At 32.9% G+C, this 23575-nt stretch overlaps 1 protein-coding gene across 3 annotated transcripts; it reads right to left on the bottom strand.

Annotated features, from left to right (window-relative positions):
• Nucleotides 1–1206: 1206 nt before the first annotated feature.
• On the bottom strand, nucleotides 1207–22448 carry LOC126829480 (POU domain, class 2, transcription factor 1). 3 transcript variants are annotated; one of them, XM_056102741.1, is made up of 7 exons: nucleotides 22339–22448; nucleotides 19058–19176; nucleotides 9751–9891; nucleotides 8272–8676; nucleotides 7108–7287; nucleotides 5556–5625; nucleotides 1207–4598 (listed from the first exon to the last, which is right to left on the bottom strand). In XM_056102741.1, the coding sequence occupies exons 1-7, from the start codon at nucleotides 22373–22375 to the stop codon at nucleotides 3928–3930; spliced, it is 1623 nt and encodes a 540-aa protein (XP_055958716.1). In that variant the 5' UTR covers nucleotides 22376–22448; the 3' UTR covers nucleotides 1207–3927. The 3 variants fall into 3 exon arrangements, with proteins under 3 accessions (XP_055958716.1, XP_055958717.1, XP_055958718.1); XM_056102742.1 differs by having other exon boundaries at nucleotides 8272–8640; XM_056102743.1 differs by lacking the exons at nucleotides 19058–19176; nucleotides 22339–22448 and adding an exon at nucleotides 14300–14901.
• Between the last annotated feature and the right edge of the window lie 1127 nt (nucleotides 22449–23575).

Genomic DNA, 23575 nt, shown 5'->3' with positions numbered 1-23575 from the left:
AAATTTATAGTCAACATTAATCGTGGCTAAGCCAAAAGGGATATCAAAATATAAAATTTTCATAAAATACCAGTAGGTAATCTATGTTTCAAGGTTGATCAGTTTTGTTGTATACTGAAGTCCAAAAGAAAGTATACACACTAAAAATATGACTAAGTTTTGTTAAATCAAAAAAATGTGATAAAACTACACTGAACACGTCTTGTGCGTCCAAACTCAATATTTCTAAGCAAATAAACGGCAAAACAAATGGACATTGTACCCAAATACCGCATACTATGGAAAAACGACTTTGTTTGAAACAGGACGAAATGAACAGTGTATACTTTCTTTTGGACTTCAGTATAGATTTGGTTTCTGGATTCACAAAATTCTTGAAATGATATTTTGATTGGAAACAAATATTCATGAGGAAATTAAATGTAAATAAATCTTGTATTTGGGGATGGACACACACACATGTTCGAAGCAAAAAATACCAAATCACGGCTAACATTCAGATCTTGTTACCTTCTGCCTCTTTTTAATATTTTTACGTTTTATATTTAGTCAATTCTAGCGTCTGTAGATTTGTTGTGAGAGGCGTTAACTTATTTTTTCTATAAAATTTGCATAGATTTTCTATTGAATTTATCAGTCCAAACAAAATACATTTTGATAGGCCCAATATTGATATGGAGTTATAGTGACCACTCTATACAGTTCACAGCTTATAGTTGATTTATTCAGATTTGAAGAGATTGTTCAGAAATCTTGTGATACGGTCAAAGTACTTAATAGAAATTTTTAAAATTCAGTTCATATATTTGGTGCGAATCACTGCCATTGGTTTTACAGCTGTCTTACACTCTCCCTAATGGTGCAGGGGTTATAAATGGACCTGTTGGTCACTCCCTGATGCTGCAGGGGTTATAAATGGACCTGTTGGTCACTCTCCCTAATGGTGCAGGGGTTATAAATGGACCTGTTGGACACTCTCCCTGATGCTGCAGGGGTTATAAATGGACTTGTTGGACACTCTCCCTAATGGTGCAGGGGTTATAAAGGGATCTGTGTTTTATTGGCTTCAATCATTGTTTTAAAGGGTTTGTGTAAATATATTTCTCTAGTATGCAATAAAACTGATATGACAAGAGAAATTGAATCCTCATTTAAATAATATATAAAGATTAACAATCAGTAGGGCAATAATATTAACCATGTAAATATTGATACTAACATTGTTTAATATATTAAATGTATGCGATACATGTACAGTATATTGTAAAACTAAACCTTGTTTTTTTTTTATTGGCAAAGAAATCTGATAGAAAATGCCAGTATATCTACATTATATTTACCTGCCTTTCAAAGTATTGATTTGAATTTAATTACCTATTTGTGAATTATCATGTATTGTATTTAATTATATATTATAAACAACCTTTGGACATTTCAACAAGCTAAATTGTTAATAAAGATTTTATAATATTTAATAATGATCTTTTTTTTCCTGATCAATAATGTTGGGAACAGGAAGATATTTGTACGGTCTTGACTGTCAGCCAGCAGCCCCTATTCAGATCAGATCAATAGAATGAATATTTTATGTATCCGAGCCAAGAACTGAATAATACATAAGTTTATTATTCAATTATTGGCACTGATAATTTATTTTACTAATTTAGTTTGTTTTTTTATACATGTATAGATCAGTAGTATGGTATTATGCCTTATATACACCAACAGAATATACCTGACTGATATCTAGATTTCTATAGCTCTAGGCAGAACATTTAAGTGGTGTGAACCATTTTTATACGCCCACATCAAGGCCCCTGTCTCCTTTAGCCCAGTCTGACGTTAAAACCTATTTCATTTAATTACAGACTCAACACTATTCTTTTTATTTCAAGGAGTAAGGTCACCTGTCCAACCTTGTGGGTTTTCTCCGAGTCCTCCAGTTTCCTCTCACTGCTAAAGACCCCTACGCGCAAGCGAAGTATTGAAATAAAATTGAACCATATGTTAGTCCCGAAATGACCTAGTTTGTGTGGAGTGGACGTTAAACCCCATTTCTCTCTCTCACTAGTCTTTTTAACCATCATTAGTTCAACAGATTTGTGAATGTTATGTCAAACTCCCTCTATAGTTGACACAGATTACAATATATAACCATGTTAATATATAAAATAAAAGTCAACTTCATTTAGTGTAAAATATATCTTCTTTATAGCAAACTACTGTATTCTATTTATGTATCAAAAAATTCTCCATATACAGAAATTATAGTTGAACTCAATAAAAATACAGTATTAACTATGAACACATACAGTTCATATTCTTGAACAAAACGAGGTAAAACAAAATGAAGAATGAATGATTGAAGATGAAATGGAAGAATACAAAATACAGGGAAATCTAATGACATATTGCTTTAGTATGGAAGATAGCCTAAGAACAGAAAGAAAGACATCTTAATTATTTTCCATATTAATTTGATAGCTGGATACATGTCAGTCTTGACAAAAACTATAGGGTAAATTAAAGCTAATCATTTTCATACGGCATACAACAGCCAGGACAAGAAATCGAACGACTGCAATATTTAATATGCAATACACCAAGATGAATGCATAACAAACAATTAACATAACTATTTCCGATTGTATTATCAATTTACATTATCTTTGATATGCCAACTATTTTGTATATATGTAAACTTTATACTGGTATTTTGTTTGAAAATTCAAAATAATATCATTGAATTATATTAATATCATTTAAACAAATATCTATACCGCTGTTGGCCTAAAACTTAATACATTTTACTATTATTGATTGGTTCCAGGGGTGAACTGAAGAGGATATTATTGGATATTAGGAACCCATGTTTTCACAGTAAGACAACATGACTATTAATTGAAATGGATCAGTAATTCGGGTTTCTAATTTCAAAGACTTACATCCTTCAAACTGTTATTTTTAATAACCCTAATGAGGACTGGAGAGTACAGTAGTTGGTACTGGTAACCTAATAAGCTTCTGTTTCCATGACAATTTACAGCTTAATAATAATATTGCTTTTATACTGACTTTATGACAAGGTAAATAAGACTAATATAGACTTAATAATTCTATCTTTTTTTATACAAATCTCTCTTTATATATATACAATGTATAAAATCTAGACTTTATTTAATATACAATTTAATATCATAATTTGTATTTGATAGCACTAATTGACATTATGGTATCACATTATTTATTGTATATAGGTACTACTAGTATCAAATCTATGTACAATCAATTTCTACATGATCCATTGCTCTTACCATCACTAAAACTCTACATTCTTGTTTTATAAGATTCTAAACATGATATTTAATTTATAATACTATAAACCAAGAAACTAATATAATCTACAGATACCACAAGTTTCTATAAGATATCCATAAATCACTAGTGTCCTCAACAAACTTGAAAAAAAACCCCACCCAAATATGGCTTACAGATACCACAAGTTTTTATAAGATATCCATAAATCACTTAACTTGAAATAAAAACCTTAATCAATGTACTTAGTTCTAATGTATGTATCAATATTAGATAATTAGTAATACTCATAGATTTAACAATAAATTACAACTTTAAGCATTGCATATGACCCTAACTATTGCATAAACTTTTCCTATTGTAATTTAAAGTCCTATTGAAACTTTGTATTCAGTTAACCATCACTGGAGTATTTCAGACAGTTCCAGTTATTGTAGTGCTAACTGCTATGCATCACTGGAGTATTTCAGACAGTTCCAGTTATTGTAGTGCTAACTGCTATGTCACTTTATAAGATGAAGTATTCAGTTTCTCAAATTTCTACCTTCAATGAATTAGCACTTTTAATATGAAAATCTGTTAAAATTTCTTAAACGAAATGTTTCACTGTCTCTAACTACCCTCCATTTCTTGTTCGTCACGTTCCTGAGATAATGACAACGATGGATTAGAAGAAGAATTAGGATTTACTGCTGCGTTAATAATGGCCGACGCAGAAGCCATGCTGGGTGAATTAACGGAAGTAGTTGTACCATGGATAGTAGAGAGTAAAACGTTTGATGGATGTGACATATTAACAGAAGTGTTTGCAAATTGTGGTTGATTTGTTGCCGTTGATGTGTTAGAAACAGTTACTTGAGGCATAATAAATGGTGATGGCGGATTAATACGTTTCTCTTTCTGCCTTCGATTGCAGAACCACACGCGCACTACTTCTTTTTCCATATTTAAATTGTCTGCTAACTGGGTGATTTCTTCTGAAGATGGTTTTGGATTTATGAGAAAACCCTTTTCAAGTGCAACACGTATTGTGGTGTCTATACTTGTTCGTTTTTTACGTCTGCGCGCAATCGCGTCTGCTGATAAACCCGATCCACCAGTAATCACAGTCGGATTTGAAGCCAGTGCGTCTGCATCTTCCAGCCATTTATGTAATAACGGTTTGAGTTTACACATGTTTTTAAAACTGAGATTTAGAGCTTCAAATCTTGATATGGTGGTTTGACTGAAGTCGTTTCCATATAATTTACCCATAGCCAGACCAACATCACCTTGTGTAAAACCTGCAAACATACAAATATATCATTAGTCTTACATAGCTTAGTGAACTATGGAAACAACACTCGACTCATGACAAGAATGACTTGAATAGGGATATGGGTCATTTGAAACTCCTGTCTCATTTGTCAGGTGTCATGTCTGAGGGCATCCTCGGTATCCCCACTGGTTTCATTCCGTTCTACTCCACTATACCTTGGGTTAATCTATGGGGGAGACACGTTTTCAATTTATCTTCTCTGGCCCTTCTCTGATCTTGATCGAAGCATTCAAAAAACAGTTTACAAACAGTCTTACTAAAGGCTTTTTTATCGACTTGCCAAATCGATTTGAATTTAGTGGAGATGTCATGTGACAGTATAGTTGATTTCAAAGTACTTTGGCGAGTTCGTTAAATGCTCCGATTAGCTGTGAACAATTGTTGTGGCTGGACACAGTTGAAAAAAACACGTGATCACCCGATCAAATCGCACCCTGAAGTGATTTGTCGATTTGATGTAATCGCTTCGGAAATCGGTGTCGATAAATTCGTTGATTAGGGTAACCAATTTGAATTAGATGGACATTAAAGATGAAAATTTGATTGAATGCAAATCACTTTGGCTAATCAGTGGTCAATAAAAACGCCTTAGGACTCTAGCCTCTTTGTTTATGTTCCCAACAATATGGCCGCTTGTTGCAACACAATGAGAGTTACTTCCCTTTGCAATTAACGATTTATGGGATTGGTCGATAATAATAGCACAATCATCAAGGGCAGATAACTTGAATATGTGTCCCCCGGCATGGATTAATAAATCAATCCGATTTTAAGGCATGTATAATAAGAGGATGTTATTGACCCCTTCCTTTACATCTAACTGTAAAGAGACAGAGGCTTGATGTTAGTAAATATTTTATGGTTTAATAAATTATATGTGAATATTATAACTATAGACATAAAGATATGTGTATGACCATACCTAGTTCTATTCTTCTTCTTTTAAATGTTTTAGCAAATAATTCCAACTCCTCTAAATCAATATTCTCTTCCTATAAACAGAAATAAAATATAAATAAATTATCACATCACAACAACAAACCTAGCTGCAAGTAGAAAATAGTATTACACAATATCATTAGACTCGGGACTGTACAACACAGTGGACACTTACGACTGGTCCACAGATCCATTCACTTGATTTGATATTTGTTTATTTCTTGCAATGCCTATATTTGTCCGCAGGTCTATCTTGTAGATTTTGTTTTGTGTGTAGTGTGGTTGTCCTACACTAACTATAAGACAGGTGTATTACTGTATCACAGAGCATTACAAAAGTCTTCTAATATCTCTGTAAAAGATGACTACCTTCAACATCTCATCACGCGATGTCAATCACCGGCTCAATGGCGCGTGCATTGTTTACATAAGACGTTACTGATTCAGGCAGAATGCTGTCTTTTACTCATTTTAATACCCATAGGAAATAATTTCTACCTACAAATACGTCAAATGTCTTTATTTATTTTTCTAATACATAAAAAAAAATGTTTTGGAATTTAATTTGATGGAGGAAAAAAGTTAATATTTGTGGCTCATTAAGTCGCATTGATGTCATCCTTATCAGTGATTGTCGCAGCCTAGCGAATATTCACTGCTGATCAGTGTATTATTTTCTGACTAAACACAATACAATTTAATTTACGATTAGAACTTTCATCGTCATACTGGTTTAATATCATACCTGTCTAAATCATATGGGTCATGTTTAATTCTGTCTCCCCTCAAACATATCTGTCAGGGTATAGCAGATTATAGAAAATAGAATACTATCAACAAATATACTTGATATGATGAATTCACCATATGGACCATGATAACAGTGTATATTTATGTCCACAAAGAGAGAGTGGGCCGTGATAACACTAGTGTATATTTACGTCCAGAGAGAGTGGGCCGTGATAACACTAGTGTATATTTACATCCAGAGAGAGTGGGCCGTGATAACACTAGTGTATATTTACGTCCAGAGAGAGTGGGCCGTGATAACACTAGTGTATATTTACGTCCAGAGAGAGTGGGCCGTGATAACACTAGTGTATATTTACGTCCAGAGAGAGTGGGTGAGGCAGATAGAAGAATAACTCAACACAAACTAGGTTATTTTAAGACTAACATAAAATCATTATTTCTATAATTGGGTCATGCTCCGGGATCTTTACCAATTGTAGGAAACCAGAGTACCTGTATAAATGAAATGAAATGGGGTTTAACGTCCTACTGTTCTGCTCCGAACTCGGCTAATGAAGACGAACCTGTAGAAAACCCATGAGGTGAATCAGACGCCCATATCCTTTTCATATACAGGCCTGGGATTAAAACCACAAAGCTTCACTCCAGGACATACCTTATCATCTAAATGTCAATAATTACGAACACCCTGCCAAATACAACCGAGGGAAGAGTCTCTATATCAACTTGTTATTTTATAAGCCACACTAAGATAAGCAAGCAGGATAAAATATAATACTTACTAATGGTGGAATGATATGTTGAACTGTGGTATTAGCTGTTGTTACTATAGAAGGGGAAGTAACTGAAGCACTACTGTGTGGTGTAGTAGATGTTGATATTAATGTAGGTGTAGGGGCAGTAGATGGTCCTGTACTTACTGCTAAAGCTGTAGCCATTCCTTGTAGTACTGGTAAAGCATGCTGAAATATAACACAAAACAAGATTAATTTGATAATTCAGGAACCACCATGGCAACACTGAATCTAATGCTCAAATTGTTAACAATGTTTTAACATTCCATAAAATAAACCTCTACAGAAATGGACTCTTGATTCGTGTTTTTTTTTATTAATTTTAAGATAAACAAGCCAACAGTGAGGCTGATGTCCCCCGCCGAAATCCCCAAATAAATAGATGACACATATTAATTAATCGCACATCTAATTTTTTCAAAAGTATCGAGCAATCAAACTGATTATCAACTATACACTAAGTTTCATCACTCTCTATCAGATAGAATCAAAGTTATCTTGTCCCAAAGCAGGAAATTGCTTATCTCTGCTTAGCTTTAGCTCGATATGTTAATCATTGAACTCAGTCAAGATGAACATCTACATCAAGTTTAAACATTCTATCTCAATTAGAAGCAGAGTTGTTATGTTCCAAAGTCTTGACCAATCAAAATGCTTGTCACTCTGCTCACCCTGAGCAGAAAATGCTCATTATCGAACTTAATCAAGTTATTGATGTAATGAAACTATACACCAAGTTTCATCACTCTCATTTAATTAGAACGAAAGTTATTGTGTCCCAAAGCATCAACCAATCAAATTGCTTATCTCTACTTACCATAAGCAGAAAATGCTCATCTTCACACTCTATCAAGGCATTGACCTAATAAACACCTACACCAAGTTTGAACATTCTAGGTCAATTAGCAGGAGAGTTATTGTGTCCCAAAAAGTGTGATGGACCGACGGACGGAAAAAGATACTGTGTTTCATCTAACGTGAGAGACGCTACGAGGGTTGGCTGAAAAGTTCTAAGCCTATCTGTGAAACACCTGTACAAAGTCGATGGTTTCCATTTATTTTTCTACATAGTCCCCTTCAAGGTGTACACACTTTTGCCAGTCGAAAGTCGTTGACAGGTGACATTAGGAATTAATATTTAATAAATCTTACCTGATTTTGTACCAGTAGCTGTGGTTGAACTGTTTGTAACTGTGAAGGACTAACAAAGACAATCTGTTGAATACCTGGTAAAGATGTGTTTGGAATGGTCACATTTTGTAATTGACCTGGTGTCAGCTGTCCGGGTGGCGACTGTTGGATTTGTAATTGACCAATCATTGGGTTGCTTTTTAATGGTGTGGAAGGTTGTGATATAGAAGATGTAGGGGATGTAACTGAGGCAGCAGCAGCAGCCTGTGATGTAGCTGTTTGTGCAGCGGAAACAACTTGTTGTAAATTAGCTTGAAGCTGTTGAACTTGTAGCTGTTGTTGTTGTAGTAATAATTGTTGTTGAAGGTTTTGTAGATCTTGTGGGGTTAGCTGAAAACCAGCAGGAAGTGCTGCCGTTACTGGTAACTAAAAATAACAACCAATAATTTTATTATCTGGCTGTTATTTCATCATTACTCTTTATTATATATTCATTCAATTACTTAAAGATAAATTATGGAACATTAGATAAACAGTTGGAAGTTCTCACTTATCTCACTATAATAGTTGACTAGATAATGTAAAGGCAATTTGCTGAAAATTTCAGTCAAATTGATCCACTCTGAACCGAGAATTGAAATTTCGGCCTAGCCTCGATCATCATTACTAAAGTCGGTACGATAAAAAACAGTCTCGATTATCCATTTTTTGATTTAATCAAAAGCAGCAGACCAGGCTCTAATCCAGTAAATATCGCAGGCTAGCGATGCCATTGAGAGTTGATTATGGTCTGGATAAGTTGATTAATGTCTAATTAATAATTTAAATAACATTTCAGGCCTAAAGAAAGACCTGCAATAAGCAGATTTAGCTCTTGCCTGATGTATGTTTAAATAAAAATAGATAACAGTTATTGAAATAAATTTTGAAATGTTCTTTCCTCTGACTTAAAATACAAATGTGACGTCATCCTTTAATGTTGGCGTAATTTCAAATAATGGTACGGCAATGTGCCAAGTGTACATTATTTATATTGGTTGAAATATTGGACCTGCGTGACGTATTTCATTGAAATGCACATGCTGGATAGTGTCTGTATTTTAATGCCCTATATATTACTTAATGTACCGCACTGGACCATTAAACATACATTATGCAAGAGCTAAATCTGCCAATTATTATTAAGTTTTATCGACCGACTTTAGTAATGATGATCGAGGATAGGCCCAAAATTCAGTCGCTAAATTCTCGGTTCAGAGTTGATCAATTTGTCTGAAATTTTCAGCAAATTCACTTTACATGATCTAGTTTCTAACTATTATAGTGAGAACTACTAGCTCTTTATCTAATCTCCCATAATGTATCTTTAAGCTACACTTAAAGATCTCGTCTGATGTAATTTAGTATAAGTTAATATAGAAGTGTACTCTTTCTTATTCAAAAATGTTACATACATAATTTAAATAAAATTGATTTTTTTTAAATGTAAATTGTACGTACCACTGTTTGTTGTCCAAACTGATTTTGTATAATGAATCCGGGTGTTGACATGGCAATAGGTAGTTGTTGTGGTAACAATTGTTGTAATGCCTGGGCAACAGAAGCCGTTGTTTGGTTCATAGCTGACTGACCTTCTGCAGTCTGAAAAAATATTAAATTTTATATCACACAATATTAAATGTCAGTATCACTCGTTTTGAACAAATTCATCGTATTTAATATAGTGCCACTAATTAGAATTGATTATGTTTGATTTTAAAGATAAAATGTGACGTTCTGGTACATGAGTTGGAGCAGTGATAGAACGTGTGATTTATCACAACTAGTCTACCAGTTTATCACCAGAAGACTTGTAAATAATACATCAGGTTATACATATCAATATTCATTCTTTAGATCGTAACTGAGAACATCTTTGATGACAAAAACATAAATCATCACCCCACCCCACAACCCTACCTCTGTGTGAATGATTGAAACTAACAACACAACTCCCCACCCCCGTGTGAATGATTGAAACTAACAACACCCCACCCCCTTGTCAATGATTGAAACTAACACCCCCCCACCCAACCCCTTGTGAATGATTGAAACTAACAACACAACCCAGTATAATGTTTAAAGATATTGATTTTTCTAACTGAAGTGAATTTCCTCTTAACGTTTATAACCTTATTTAAAAATACACCCACAGTAACAACATTTATAAATTCCATGTCAATCACAAGTTAACTATTAGAGCCACCTCAACAAGTTAAACAAGGACAATATCTTTCAAAGTGATTATTGGAAATTATTGCATAACAAGTTAAACAAGGGCAATATCTCTGAAAGTGATTATTGGAAATTAATGAAATTAAATATCTCAAGAACATGAACACTGTGTTCAAATAATTCTGACATAATTTCTAAAAATTAAGTTATGGTGAGCACCCAACCAAGTTTAAAGATAAAGAGAGAAAGAAATGGGGTTTAACGTCCACTCGGCACAAACTAGGTCATTTTGGGGAAAACATGGGTCAATTTTATTTCAATAATTCGCTTGCACATAGGGGTCTTTAGCAACGGGAGGAAAATGGAGAAAACCCACGAGGTCGGACGAGCGATCCCATCCTTGTCACATACAACCAGTGAATCAAAACCATGGCAGTTGACTTAATGACAGACCTTATGATACAGCACGCACGTGCTAACCATTCGGCCGTCCAACCCCACCGTGTACAAATGTAAAGAATATCCAATGATAACTATAGCCTCTGAAACCTAAAATCACTGTAAAATTCTCAAAATGATTAGCATAATAATAATACTTGCCTACAGACGAGGAGGAATATTAATTATTCTGATTATTGTCTATTTACAATATAAACCGTGCCAATAATATAATGGCATGTCTCCAACCTTACTAGACACTATTGTAGTCTTTATTCATATTTCAAATCCTTCAATTTTGTTACTATGTAATATACAATGGTAATTTATACCAATATCATATATTCATTATAAAATTACAATAAATATTATTATAGGGGAAAAATGATATATTAACGTAATTATATTGCTATGTTATAAATATTCAAGTTGGTTATACATATATACAAAAATCAATCGAAAAACTGTACAACATTTACAGTGGACTCTGTCAAATCTGACATCGTACGGGATTGTTACAATATGTCGGATTACGCAGTGTGTCGGATTACTCAGAATAAAACATAACTTGTACCATCTTATTTTAAAACTGTACAACATATGGTAATCATATAGCGTATGCACTGTATCATAAAGCCTGTCACTGAGTCAACTGGCATGGTTTTGAATCCCCGGTTGTACGTGACAAGGAGTAGGGTCGCCTGTCCAACCTCGTGGGTTTTCTACGGGTCCTCCGGTTTCCTCCCACTGCTAAAGACCCCTATGCACAAGTGAATTATGTAAAAAAAATTAAACCATGTTAGTCCTGAAATGACCTAGTTTGTGTCGAGTGGACGTTAAACCCCATTTCTCTCTCTCTCTCTCATATTATATAGAGTGCTGATAAAGTTTGTGAGTTCTGAATATTGTGTCATGTATGTAGGTTTGTTTTGTGTAAATTATGTCTGGTGCAGTCCCCCTGCATTTACTAAAAGAGTTTAAACAATACTTTGGCCATTTTGACATAAAAGGTGACCAACTTCATTTATCTAGTAACGGTTAAAATACGAGGGGGTGGGGGTCTACCAGCTCTTTTTCTTATAATTCTGACGTTACTGGGGGGTTGGATGGCCGAATGGTTAGCACGCGCGCGCTGTATCATACGGTCTGTCATTGAGTCAACTGGCGGGGTTTTGATTTCCCGGTTGTACGTGACAAGGAGTAGGGTCGCCTGTCCAACCTCATGGGTTTTCTCCGGGTCCTCCGGTTTCCTCCCACTGCTAAAGACCCCTACACGCAAGCGAATTATTGAAATAAAAAAATTAAACCATATGTTAGTCCCGAAATGACCTAGTTTGTGTCGAGTGGACGTTAAACCCCATTTCTCTCTCTCTCTGATGTTATTGTCAAGTGTTCTTTTATTTGCCTGCCATCCCCATTACATTATGTACCAGTACAGAGATGGACCTCGGTTTTTCATCCCGTTCAAATGACTAGGCCCTACTTTTCTTGTCAGCTCTAACAAGTTAGAACTGAGATTGATAAATCGTGAACACCACTATTTTACTCACAAATAAATATTCATGCAGACAAACGACATTTTCATGAGAAGTCATATCAATGTAAACTTTACACCTGAGAGGTGAAATTATCTGAACAAATGATTTGTTGACTACATCAGTCAGTAAAATATTTCTCCTTTTTTTATCTATGTATCCTAGGTAACATCAATTTGAACTATATAGTTCTTCGGGACAACTTATAAAAATTCTACTTCTTGGGCAAACAAAATAATACCTGGGCCCTTATTCACGAAAACTTAAACTAAGATACAATCGAAATTTTAAGAAATACTGCAATTCGATTGGCTGACCAGTAAAATCAATTTGCATCTATCCAATGAAGTTGCAGTATTTCTTAAAATTTCGTTTGTAACTTAGTTTAAGTTTTCGTGAATAACACACTGAACTTGTAGTAATATGATACAATGCTATAATCTGTTTGAATGAGATTCTATTACCAAATTATAACTTCAAAACTTAAATGATCTAACTAAAACTGTTTAATCTAATATTTTCTTTGAGTGACATTTAGTAATTGAACATATTAACACAAGGTACAATTTTTATGGATACACCATTACTAAGTTTAATACTAAGCGACATTTCATTTGCTTGATAAAGACGATAGTATCCTCGTCGAAACGTCGCTAAGTATTAAACTCAGTAATTGTGTATTTATAAAAATTCTACCCTGTGTGTTTAATCTTAGGTTAAAATAAATTATTGATTTGCATGAATGTGTGATTTCCATCAGTCATGAGACAAACTTTATAAGATTTTTATTCGACTCAAAAGATTAAGAAGTAACTGATTTTATTTTTGGTTTAATGTGTTAAAATCAATTGTATCTTAACACTGGCTGCTTCTGTCTATAAAATGGATTACCTTCCCACAAAACAAACTAACACATAAAATTCATTTAAATCTACCATTTTAATTTGACCCAGATCAAAGAGGTATATCGTGAGTTACTACTTCCAAACAATCTTAAAACGGTTATTGTAAAATATAATCTGAATCTTCATCAATTTTAAAACTACAAGAGATGATTTAAACTACTGGTATATAACTTGGTTATAATCTTCTCCATAACAACCTAATCAAAATAATATCCCATACATTTTCAATAATCATTCATTTTCATGTTCCCCCTTCAACTTATTATAATTTCAAAGAATAAACAATTTTGTTATCATTAAAATTTTAACGAACAGATTTTTTTCATTGTTACCATAAGTATTTTAAATCAATAAATCAATAATTTCTGGAAGGTACCATAAATACATGAAGTTAAGCTTATAGACATGTCTTATATCTCTTTTATTGATAGCAACAAATTTTCAAGTTGACAGTGAGCTATTACAATATAAATTTAATAAATTACTGTGCCATTACATTTTAAATGTAAACATTACAATGTAACTTTATCCCCAATAAATATGCCAAACCCTTTAATCCACAAATAATTTTGGTTATTACAAAATCTGGACATTACATAATGATGTGACGACCGGGAGACTAAGATTTGGGGGACATCCCATCCCAGGTTATTTAGCATTCCATTACTGAAATCTTGATATTATCATTAAATATTTATTTTAACCATGGAACCCAGTACAGTATGCTGTGTGTATATGCTTCAGTTAAATATTGTTTATTAAATCTATATTGAAACATGAACCACGTAGGTTATTTTTAAATTATTGAAAATTATTTCTGTCCCTATGGCTACATGGTTCATACGACAGACCCTGTATGATACAGTCTCAATATTACATAATCTGACAATAACCATTATAATATGACTCAGATAAATCGTGATTTTAAAATATAAGACAAGATAGGTTTATATATACCTGACACAGAACTCCAACATAAGGTTGTACAACTGGTAATAACATTATAAACTGTTGTATGTAAATCACAAGTCAGTATCCATTATACACCAGCTCATTTGCAAATCATATCATTAGTATGCATGACCCTCACTTCATTTGACATTAAAATGAAGACCCCAGGCATATCATTTGCATCTCATTATCTGACACGGTCTTCCTGCCAGCTTTATGGATGAAGAATTTCTATTTATATGCAAATAATGGCAGCCTGTTCCTTCATTTTACTGTGCTTATTATCTTCGACAATATTCCTTGAATATTGATCAAATAAAAATGTCTGCAAGCGTGTGTGTGTGTTTATACTTGTTGACCGTGTTACTGTAGCGTGCTATCCATCTCCAGTTCTCAACTCAACTCTCTAGCCAACTACAAGTCCTCGAAAATGTTTAATATCATATTACCATGTGAACCATGCATAATTCATATACTTCCAACTGAATTTAAATGAATAGAGAATTCTACAGTGCTTTTTGTCTACAGTAATGTACAATGACTCATTCAAAAAACATCTCTTCAATTGTGTGTTAAAAACTCCATGAATAAAATACAGACATTTTGCCAAATCTGACATGAGATTTTTAAACTGAACAATATATGAATAAATAAAATTTTCTTTTATCAATTTTGGCAACATCACAATATTTTATTTTTATGTAGGCTACATACAATAAAAATCATATTTGATAATCTTGTTCCTTTTAAAACATACTTATTTGTTCTGTTTGTGGTTTGTGTTGCAGTTTTCCTGTTCTGCCTATTTAATACATGTATAAATAAAACTGATGCTGTTGTCTTGACAATACACATTAATCCAGAAAGAGTGAGAGTGAGAGAGATGGGGTTTAACGTCCACACCACACACACTAGGTCATCTCGGGACTAACATATGGTTAAATTTTATTTCAATAATAATAACTTTCACATTAATTCTGGGTGTTGGTTGATACAGAGAGAGAGAGAGAGGGAGGGAGGTCCACTCGACACAAACTAGGTCATTTCAGGACTAACATATGGTTCAATTTTATTTCAATAAAGGGGGTTTTAGCAGTGGGAAGAAACCGGAGGACCTGGAGAAAACCCACGAGGTTGGACAGGCGACCCTACTCCTTGTCACATACAACCAGGGAACCAAAACCACGCCAGTTGACTCAATGACTGACCTTATGATACAACGCGCATGTGCTAAATATTCGACCATCGCCCCCCCTCGATTGATACAATAAGTTTCAGTATTCAAATCAAATGCTAGAATGTAAAGATTTATAATTTAATGATGGTGTGACCATCTAAAAGTTCCATCTCAGAATATTGAGCCTTTTACCTGTTTAAACCTTGTGTGGACACGTCGCACGGAAAAACATTGTCGGCAACAAGGGGTAATCTAAGACCCCAGATATAAATAGGTTTTTGGATGCATAATTTTATTCAAATACGATCAAACTACAGCTTCATATAAAGATAGAATAATAATCAATCAGAGTGAAAAAAAAATATTTGAGGTATTAACAGTGACGATATGAATTATAAGGTATTTTTGAAACCATACAAATCTACAAATAACTTGTTATTTCCATGTAGAATCATCTTTCGATGGTTTTGGTAGAGTACCTAGATTTGCTTTCAGATCTAGATTACTAGAATGATCAACACAATATCATCTTCAGTAAGAATGAATCTACAAACAAAGCTAGCACCGAGCGCAGAACAAATTAGACACTTATAACCAACAAAATGTTGAAAGGAAAGGAGAGGTGGGGGTCCACAAGACCCCTTGTTTCCAATAATGTAATACCCGTAGTTTCTTGTCAAATGATGAATGTTGCCACTGCCTTACTTCCGTTCTATTTGCAGCATTATACTCGACATTAAATAGCTGACGATGTATAAAATTCTCGCTAGACAATTATGAACCAGTTCCTCACAAATGTTAAGGACATGATTATGGGGTCCCGAAATACCCTTTGTATACGCACAAGGGTTAAAAGGGTTGGGTATGACAAATAAAGACCTGATAAACATGACAAACTCACTACGGAAAGCTTATACATGGTTATCCAGATACTTACGTCACATTGGAACATTGTTGCCACTCAAAATTCAATCGACCATTTATATTCTTCAAAAAATTATTCATATTTTATCTTATTGTTCCACTAGACTAGATTAATCAGGTCTTTAAAATACAATTACCTAGTTTTATTCAATAAAATATATCTGGCACAGTTCATTTAAGCCCTGGATATTCATTTTAGTTTTATGTTGACAGTGGGACACACATCTCATTACTGTACATTATTTCAACATTACATTAGCTTGATCTACATGTATGTTGTGAAATTTTGATTGAAAGCAGATTGTCATACCAAAAAACTAAACAACACTTAAAATTCATTGTACTGGTAATCAATAATCTTATATTTTAATCAAACGAAAGAGGTGAATGATATTTGCCAGTCACAAACCTCTTCTATTAAATGAATGAAAGGTCTTCTAAATACAGATCTATGTGTCTCATTTAGCCAGATCTGTTGTTATATTTTTTTATAAAGGGGTGTTGTGTGTGCTTGTATTTGTAGTTTGGGATGCTGGTATTTTGTAATGCTTTGTATCTTCTGAATGGTTGTATTTGTATTTATTGTAAGTGTAAGAGTATTTATCATAGGTATAAGAGTATTTATTGTGGATATAAGAGTATTTATTGTAGGTGTAAGAGTATTTATCATAGGTATAAGAGTATTTATCATAGGTATAAGAGTATTTATTGTAGGTATAAGAGTATTTATTGTGGGTATAAGAGTATTTCTTGTGGATATAAGAGTATTTATTGTAGGTATAAGAGTATTTATTGTGGGTATAAGAGTATTTATTGTAGGTATAAGAGTATTTATTGTAGGTGTAAGAGTATTTATCATAGGTATAAGAGTATTTATCATAGGTATAAGAGTATTTATTGTGGGTATAAGAGTATTTATTGTAGGTGTAAGAGTATTTATTGTAGGTGTAAGAGTATTTATTGTAGGTGTAAGAGTATTTATCATAGGTATAAGAATATTTATTGTAGGTGTAAGAGTATTTATTGTAGGTGTAAGAGTATTTATTGTAGGTGTAAGAGTATTTATTGTAGGTGTAAGAGTATTTATTGTAGGTATAAGAGTATTGTTGTAGGTATAAGAGTATTTATTGTGGGTATAAGAGTATTTATCATAGGTATAAGAGTATCTATCATAGGTAAAAGAATATTTATTGTAGGTGTAAGAGTAAGAGTATTTATTGTAGGTATAAGAGTATTTATCATAGGTATAAGAGTATTTATTGTAGGTGTAAGAGTATTTATCATAGGTATAAGAGTATTTATTGTGGGTATAAGAGTATTTATTGTAGGTGTAAGAGTATTTATTGTAGGTGTAAGAGTATTTATCATAGGTATAATAAGAGTATTTATTGTAGGTGTAAGAGTATTTATTGTGGGTGTAATAGTATTTATTGTAGGTATAAGAGTATTTATTGTAGGTACAAGAGTATTTATTGTAGGTATAAGAGTATTTATTGTGGGTATAAGAGTATTTCTTGTGGATATAAGAGTATTTATTGTAGGTATAAGAGTATTTATTGTGGGTATAAGAGTATTTATTATAGGTATAAGAGTATTTATTGTAGGTGTAAGAGTATTTATCATAGGTATAAGAGTATTTATCATAGGTATAAGAGTATTTATTGTGGGTATAAGAGTATTTATTGTAGGTGTAAGAGTATTTATTGTAGGTGTAAGAGTATTTATTGTAGGTGTAAGAGTATTTATCATAGGTATAAGAATATTTATTGTAGGTATAAGAGTATTTATTGTAGGTATAAGAGTATTTATTGTAGGTGTAAGAGTATTTATTGTAGGTATAAGAGTATTTATTGTAGGTATAAGAGTATTTATTGTAGGTGTAAGAGTATTTATCATAGGTATAAGAGTATTTATCATAGGTATAAGAGTATTTATTGTAGGTATAAGAGTATTTATTGTGGGTATAAGAGTATTTATTGTGGATATAAGAGTATTTATTGTAGGTGTAAGAGTATTTATTGTAGGTATAAGAGTATTTATCATAGGTATAAGAGTATTTATTGTGGGTATAAGAGTATTTATTGTAGGTGTAAGAGTATTTATTGTAGGTGTAAGAGTATTTATTGTAGGTATAAGAGTATTTATTGTAGGTATAAGAGTATTTATTGTAGGTATAAGAGTATTCATTGTGGGTATAAGAGTATTTATTGTAGGTGTAAGAGTATTTATTGTAGGTGTAAGAGTATTTATTGTAGGTATAAGAGTATTTATTGTAGGTATAAGAGTATTTATTGTAGGTATAAGAGTATTCATTGTGGGTGTAAGAGTATTTATTGTGGATATAAGAGTATTTATTGTAGGTATAACAACCCTTGAAGTAACTACATTGTATCAAAAGTAATTGAAATTTGGTAAAATGTCTTGTTCTTCCTAGTGATAAAATGTTTATTATATAAAACATAGTTATCTGAACATCACTTTTGAATCAAACGCAATAACTCATCAATAAATATCAAAATTCCTCAAAAAATAGACACCAACGTTATAATAAAAACCAGCAAGTTTCATTGGTCAATAATTTGAACTGATGCCATGCATCATATATAATTTGTAGACAAGACCTGAGGTGTTGACAGTTCAATCTAGTGATCAATTTAACTTACCTGGATTAATATTGGTTTCATGTCACCTGTATTCTGATTGTTAACTGCTGTTGTATTGGTTGCCATGGTATTAAGAGTAGCCTGGGATATCTGTCCATTCATTGTGATGCCAACAACACCTTAAATTTTAATCAATATTAAAACTTTACACCCTCAATAAGTTAAAATAGGTTGCCAGGCAACAAAACATATGCCCACAGCAGCAAAATCGTCCTAGCGGTCGACAAAGGTTGTCGCATATATTCATTCTTTTGTAGGTAACTAGGGAAATTTACAAGACAATTTCATACAGTAACAGATCAGATCATTTTCGCTGTCTGAGGGTTCATAAGGTTCTAAAAATTGAAATAAGGGCCTTAACTCTGGAAGTAATTTACAGAAATTGTTAAAATAAGACAGGGTTTTTTGTTTTACTGATTTACATAATGCATATAAATTTCATACAGACCGGATGATAAATTTTGTTATTCAAACAAATGTTCACAAGGTCCAACAAAGTAAAGCGAGGGCCATAACTCTAGAAGTAAATGATGACAGAAAATTGCTGAAATTCTTAGGCTTCTTCGTTTCACTAATCTAAATGATACATATAACACAGATTTTTATGAAAGCTTCTAGTGGAATTATAAAAAAAAAAATCTGATTATTTTCTGATGTTTTTATCAAATTTTCTATTTTTATCAAATTTTCTGATATTTTTATGTTTATAACACATTTCATGACTTTTTATGTTTTTATCATTATCAAATATTATGATTTTTTTTTATATAACTGCACTGACAGTAAATAAATTATCTCCAGTCCATGAAGTAGTGTTCGGCCAGTGTTATGCGAAAAAAAACGCCCCACCAGTACCACTGGTGATATTAATGGTCGCAGTCAACTTCTCCTACATGTATGTTCATATGAAATGAAATAGGGTTTAATGTCCTACCGTTCTGCTCTGGCTGGGCTAATGAAGACAGGCTTACGCCATACAGTGTGCTATGAGGGAAAATTTGCCCAGATAGCCGCACTACGGCCTACTTTTATTTTATCGAATCCCAACTACCAAGAGATCTTTAATGTGCATGCCAATGTGTACACGGTGATGGGACCTCGGCTTTCGTCCCATTTGAACGACTATATGTTGCTCCTTGCCAGCCCTCGGTCCTGCACCACTGACAAGGAGGAATGACGGCAGAAGATCCCAATGTATTAAAGTGATTTATATTCAATTTCTAAAACATTTATTGTCATTTCTAATCAATTCAATACATGGACAGTCCATTTTTAACAGCTGTCATTTAGGTCTGTTTTAGTCCATTCTACACAATATTTTAATTATTATTTTGTCGTTTGTGAATCAACCATTACTAATTACTTCTGAATTGTCTCGTGGGATATATTTATCTCTGTTAATTACAAATGGCACCTGAAACCTTACACGACTTGTGTATAAATTTTAAAATGTTCACTTGTGTCTTAAATATTTGATATAAGGATCCTATATTTTCACAGCAGGATGATAACAAAATCAATATTGATCGAAATGAATCAATAATAAATTCTAATTCATGCTTTTAATTTGGAATATTATGGAAAATATTGAGTTAGTGATTTAGCTTCTTTAAGCAAGCCATTCTTCTATTTTACTATTCTTTAGTATATCGTCATCAAGTGATACAAACTAGAGAGCTTACAAACATTTCATTATTAATTTATATATTCACACTCCCAGAGCTAAAAAAAAAAAAAGCTTAACTTTTAACTGAGTCTCTATCTAGAGAAGATTACAAATATCTCATTATTAATTTATATATTCACACTCCCAGAGCTTAAAAACCAAAGGTACCGCTATTTCTAAAATTGAAATAGATGTGGGGGAAATCAAAAGTGAATATAGAGTGGTAATTTTGTTTGGATCTTATTTATCATTTTATAGATTTTTTAAAAAAATTGTTCATTTGGTTTAAAATACAACACATCACCTATATTTATGTTTTATTGTGTTTCACTATAATATTGTAGTATTAAGTAATGTCCTTTTTCTTCCCTAAAATTGTATTAAATTCTCTTAGCTACAAATCTTTATTAGAATTGTATAAAATTTTTATTGCTGCAAATCTTGTGGAAGTATATCCTTCTTTTTATTGTAAAATGTTTGTCTTTTATAAGGTTCAAATAAACTGAGAATTGAAACCATGGAAAGATAATTAAATCATGATGAACACTGTTAACTCATCTGGGTAAAACCATGGCAATACCGTTCATAACAAATTATTACAAACCCTGGCTATAAAACTTAGAGGATTTTGTTAACAGGACATTACACATTCTTCAAAAGCACATGCTAAAGTACAGAGACACACTTCTAGACTCTATTAAGGTTTTTTTTAAAACTGAGTGATTAATCAATTTGTAAATTTGACATTACTTTAACACTTTTTTAAGGACTTCAGCTATTTTTTTTAAATAAAACATAAAAATAATAATCTTACTTTATAGCCTTGTGCTGCTTTGTCTGTGGTAAAGGTATTTATTCTGCATCAAATGTGCCTTACAAATAATTGGGTGGGGGTGGGTGGACACATGGATCTTAATAAATCAGTTCAAGGCTATAGACTAGTAATAGGCCTAGTAATAGTATAAACTTATCTAAATGAAATGAATGCAAGTTACTGGCTAGGCCTAGTTTGTAAGATGTAGTTTGTAAAACTATAATTGTATTAGCAATATTAACAATTTCTTTTAAAAAAGAGACAATTATAATATCTTTAGACTGTCATAACATTACAATGTCATGTTTAAAAAAAATACGATGGATGGCATGCCACGGGATAGGGCTTTTAAGACGCTCCGTGCCCTGGTGTAAGGCCGTGTTTGATTGAGATAATCGTCGATGACAGGTGCGTGAATCGAGATTGTACACTCGATGGACAAAGCTAAAGTTTTCAAACATCACATCAGCATTAATTATATATCTAGATTATTAAATACGAATACACGTGTTTGTCTTGTTGTCTAACTTCACATACTCATGTTAGGTATTCCGACCGACACGCTTATTTGCATGCATGTCGTAAAAAAATAGACAACATACCACCGCGAAATATGACACAAATAATTCGACACACACTTCGCTCATTTTTGAGAGATCTAAAATCCTTCTAGAATCACCCCAACGTTTCAATATTACAAATAAACCGTTTAATTAAAATAATTAACTATTGGTTAATCAAGAACTGAAGCATACATTATGCTAACCCAAAGATATGAATATGTAAAAATCCCATTATTACCTTGCTTTTCATTTGGAGACGACGCTTGCTCCGCCATTTTGAATAATAAAATCTTATAATTATTCTTCGGTAATGTCCGGAAATAAACAAAGAATCTTCTTCGGGAAGCGGGATAAAATAACTGACGATTATTTCTAAATTTAACCATGTAGAGTTTTCATATATTATTTTTAAAGTGCATTATCGTTCTGTAAACTGGTATATTTTATTAATGAGAATTTCAATTTTATCAAGACATTTGTGAGAATTTCGATAATGTCTAGTCGATGGGAGGCAACTCTAATTATGTCTCGTTTTATGGGATAATTCGCCCAAACAATAGTCCAAACGGCCATACATTCGGTCATAACGGCCACATATTTGGCCACAGCGGCTAAACAAAATTCAAAATGGTTGATGTAATACTTGTTATTCATTATCAAACCAATGATACTTAAACATACATTATGCTACAGTTAAATCTGCCTATTGCAGGTCCTTCTTTGGGCCTGAAATGTTATATAAACTATTAATTAGACATTTATTAACATGAAAAGATCATAATCAACTCTCGATGCCATCTTATGCGTCGGATTTTCACTGGATTGAATCAGATTTGCTGCTCAATGCTCATTGATGATTTAATCCAAAGATATTAGAATAAATCTTCTTCAAAACTATTGTCACTCAACGCCAAACGAAATATGATGTTAAATTCTTTGTTCATATGGAAATCCGTAAATAATTATTCTTAATATAATCTTTAAATATACAATGGTACAATTTTAAACTATATTTTTTTACTACCTTTAATCTGTGCCGTTTGTAGTTCTCCATATACAAGTTACGTGGCTTATTTTAAATATTGTATACCAGTTGTACTGGTGCAGGGCCTGACAAGGACTAGGTGTCTAGTTGTTCGGATAGGGCAAAAAAGACGAGGTCCCGTGTATACATCGGCTTGCACGTAAAAAATCCCTTGTCAGTTGGAATAAGAGTATAGGGTATAGTGTAGCTGCCCGGGCAAAATTTCCCTCATAGCACACTCTATGGCGTATGCCCGTCTTCATTAGCCCAGACGGAGCGAACCCAATTTTATTTCATTTCATACCTTTGTTACCATTTGGGCCACAACGTACTTGAATGTTTTAGATGTTGTTACTGGCTGTAAAACACCGTCTTCGTCTTGTTGCTTTAGAAGGATTGTCACATTCCTAGTTTGCTTCTCCGATCAATCCAGATTTTTAATTGACATGGC

This window comes from Patella vulgata, chromosome 8 (assembly GCF_932274485.2).
Source record: "Patella vulgata chromosome 8, xgPatVulg1.2, whole genome shotgun sequence".
NCBI lineage: Eukaryota > Metazoa > Mollusca > Gastropoda > Patellidae > Patella > Patella vulgata.
Note: the sequence above shows the minus strand (reverse complement) of the source record. Positions and strands in the feature narration are given on the sequence as shown.

Bases quoted from the DNA above. Each gene is read 5' to 3' on its own strand.
- LOC126829480 (XM_056102741.1), bottom strand. From the start codon at position 22,375: ATGGCGGAGCAAGCGTCGTCTCCAAATGAAAAGCAAG. The intron at 9,892-19,057 runs GTAAGTTAAATT...ATATTTTTTCAG, and splicing joins TGAAACCAATATTAATCCAG to ACTGCAGAAGGTCAGTCAGC. The intron at 4,599-5,555 runs GTATGGTCATAC...GTATGTTTGCAG, and splicing joins AAGAAGAAGAATAGAACTAG to GTTTTACACAAGGTGATGTT.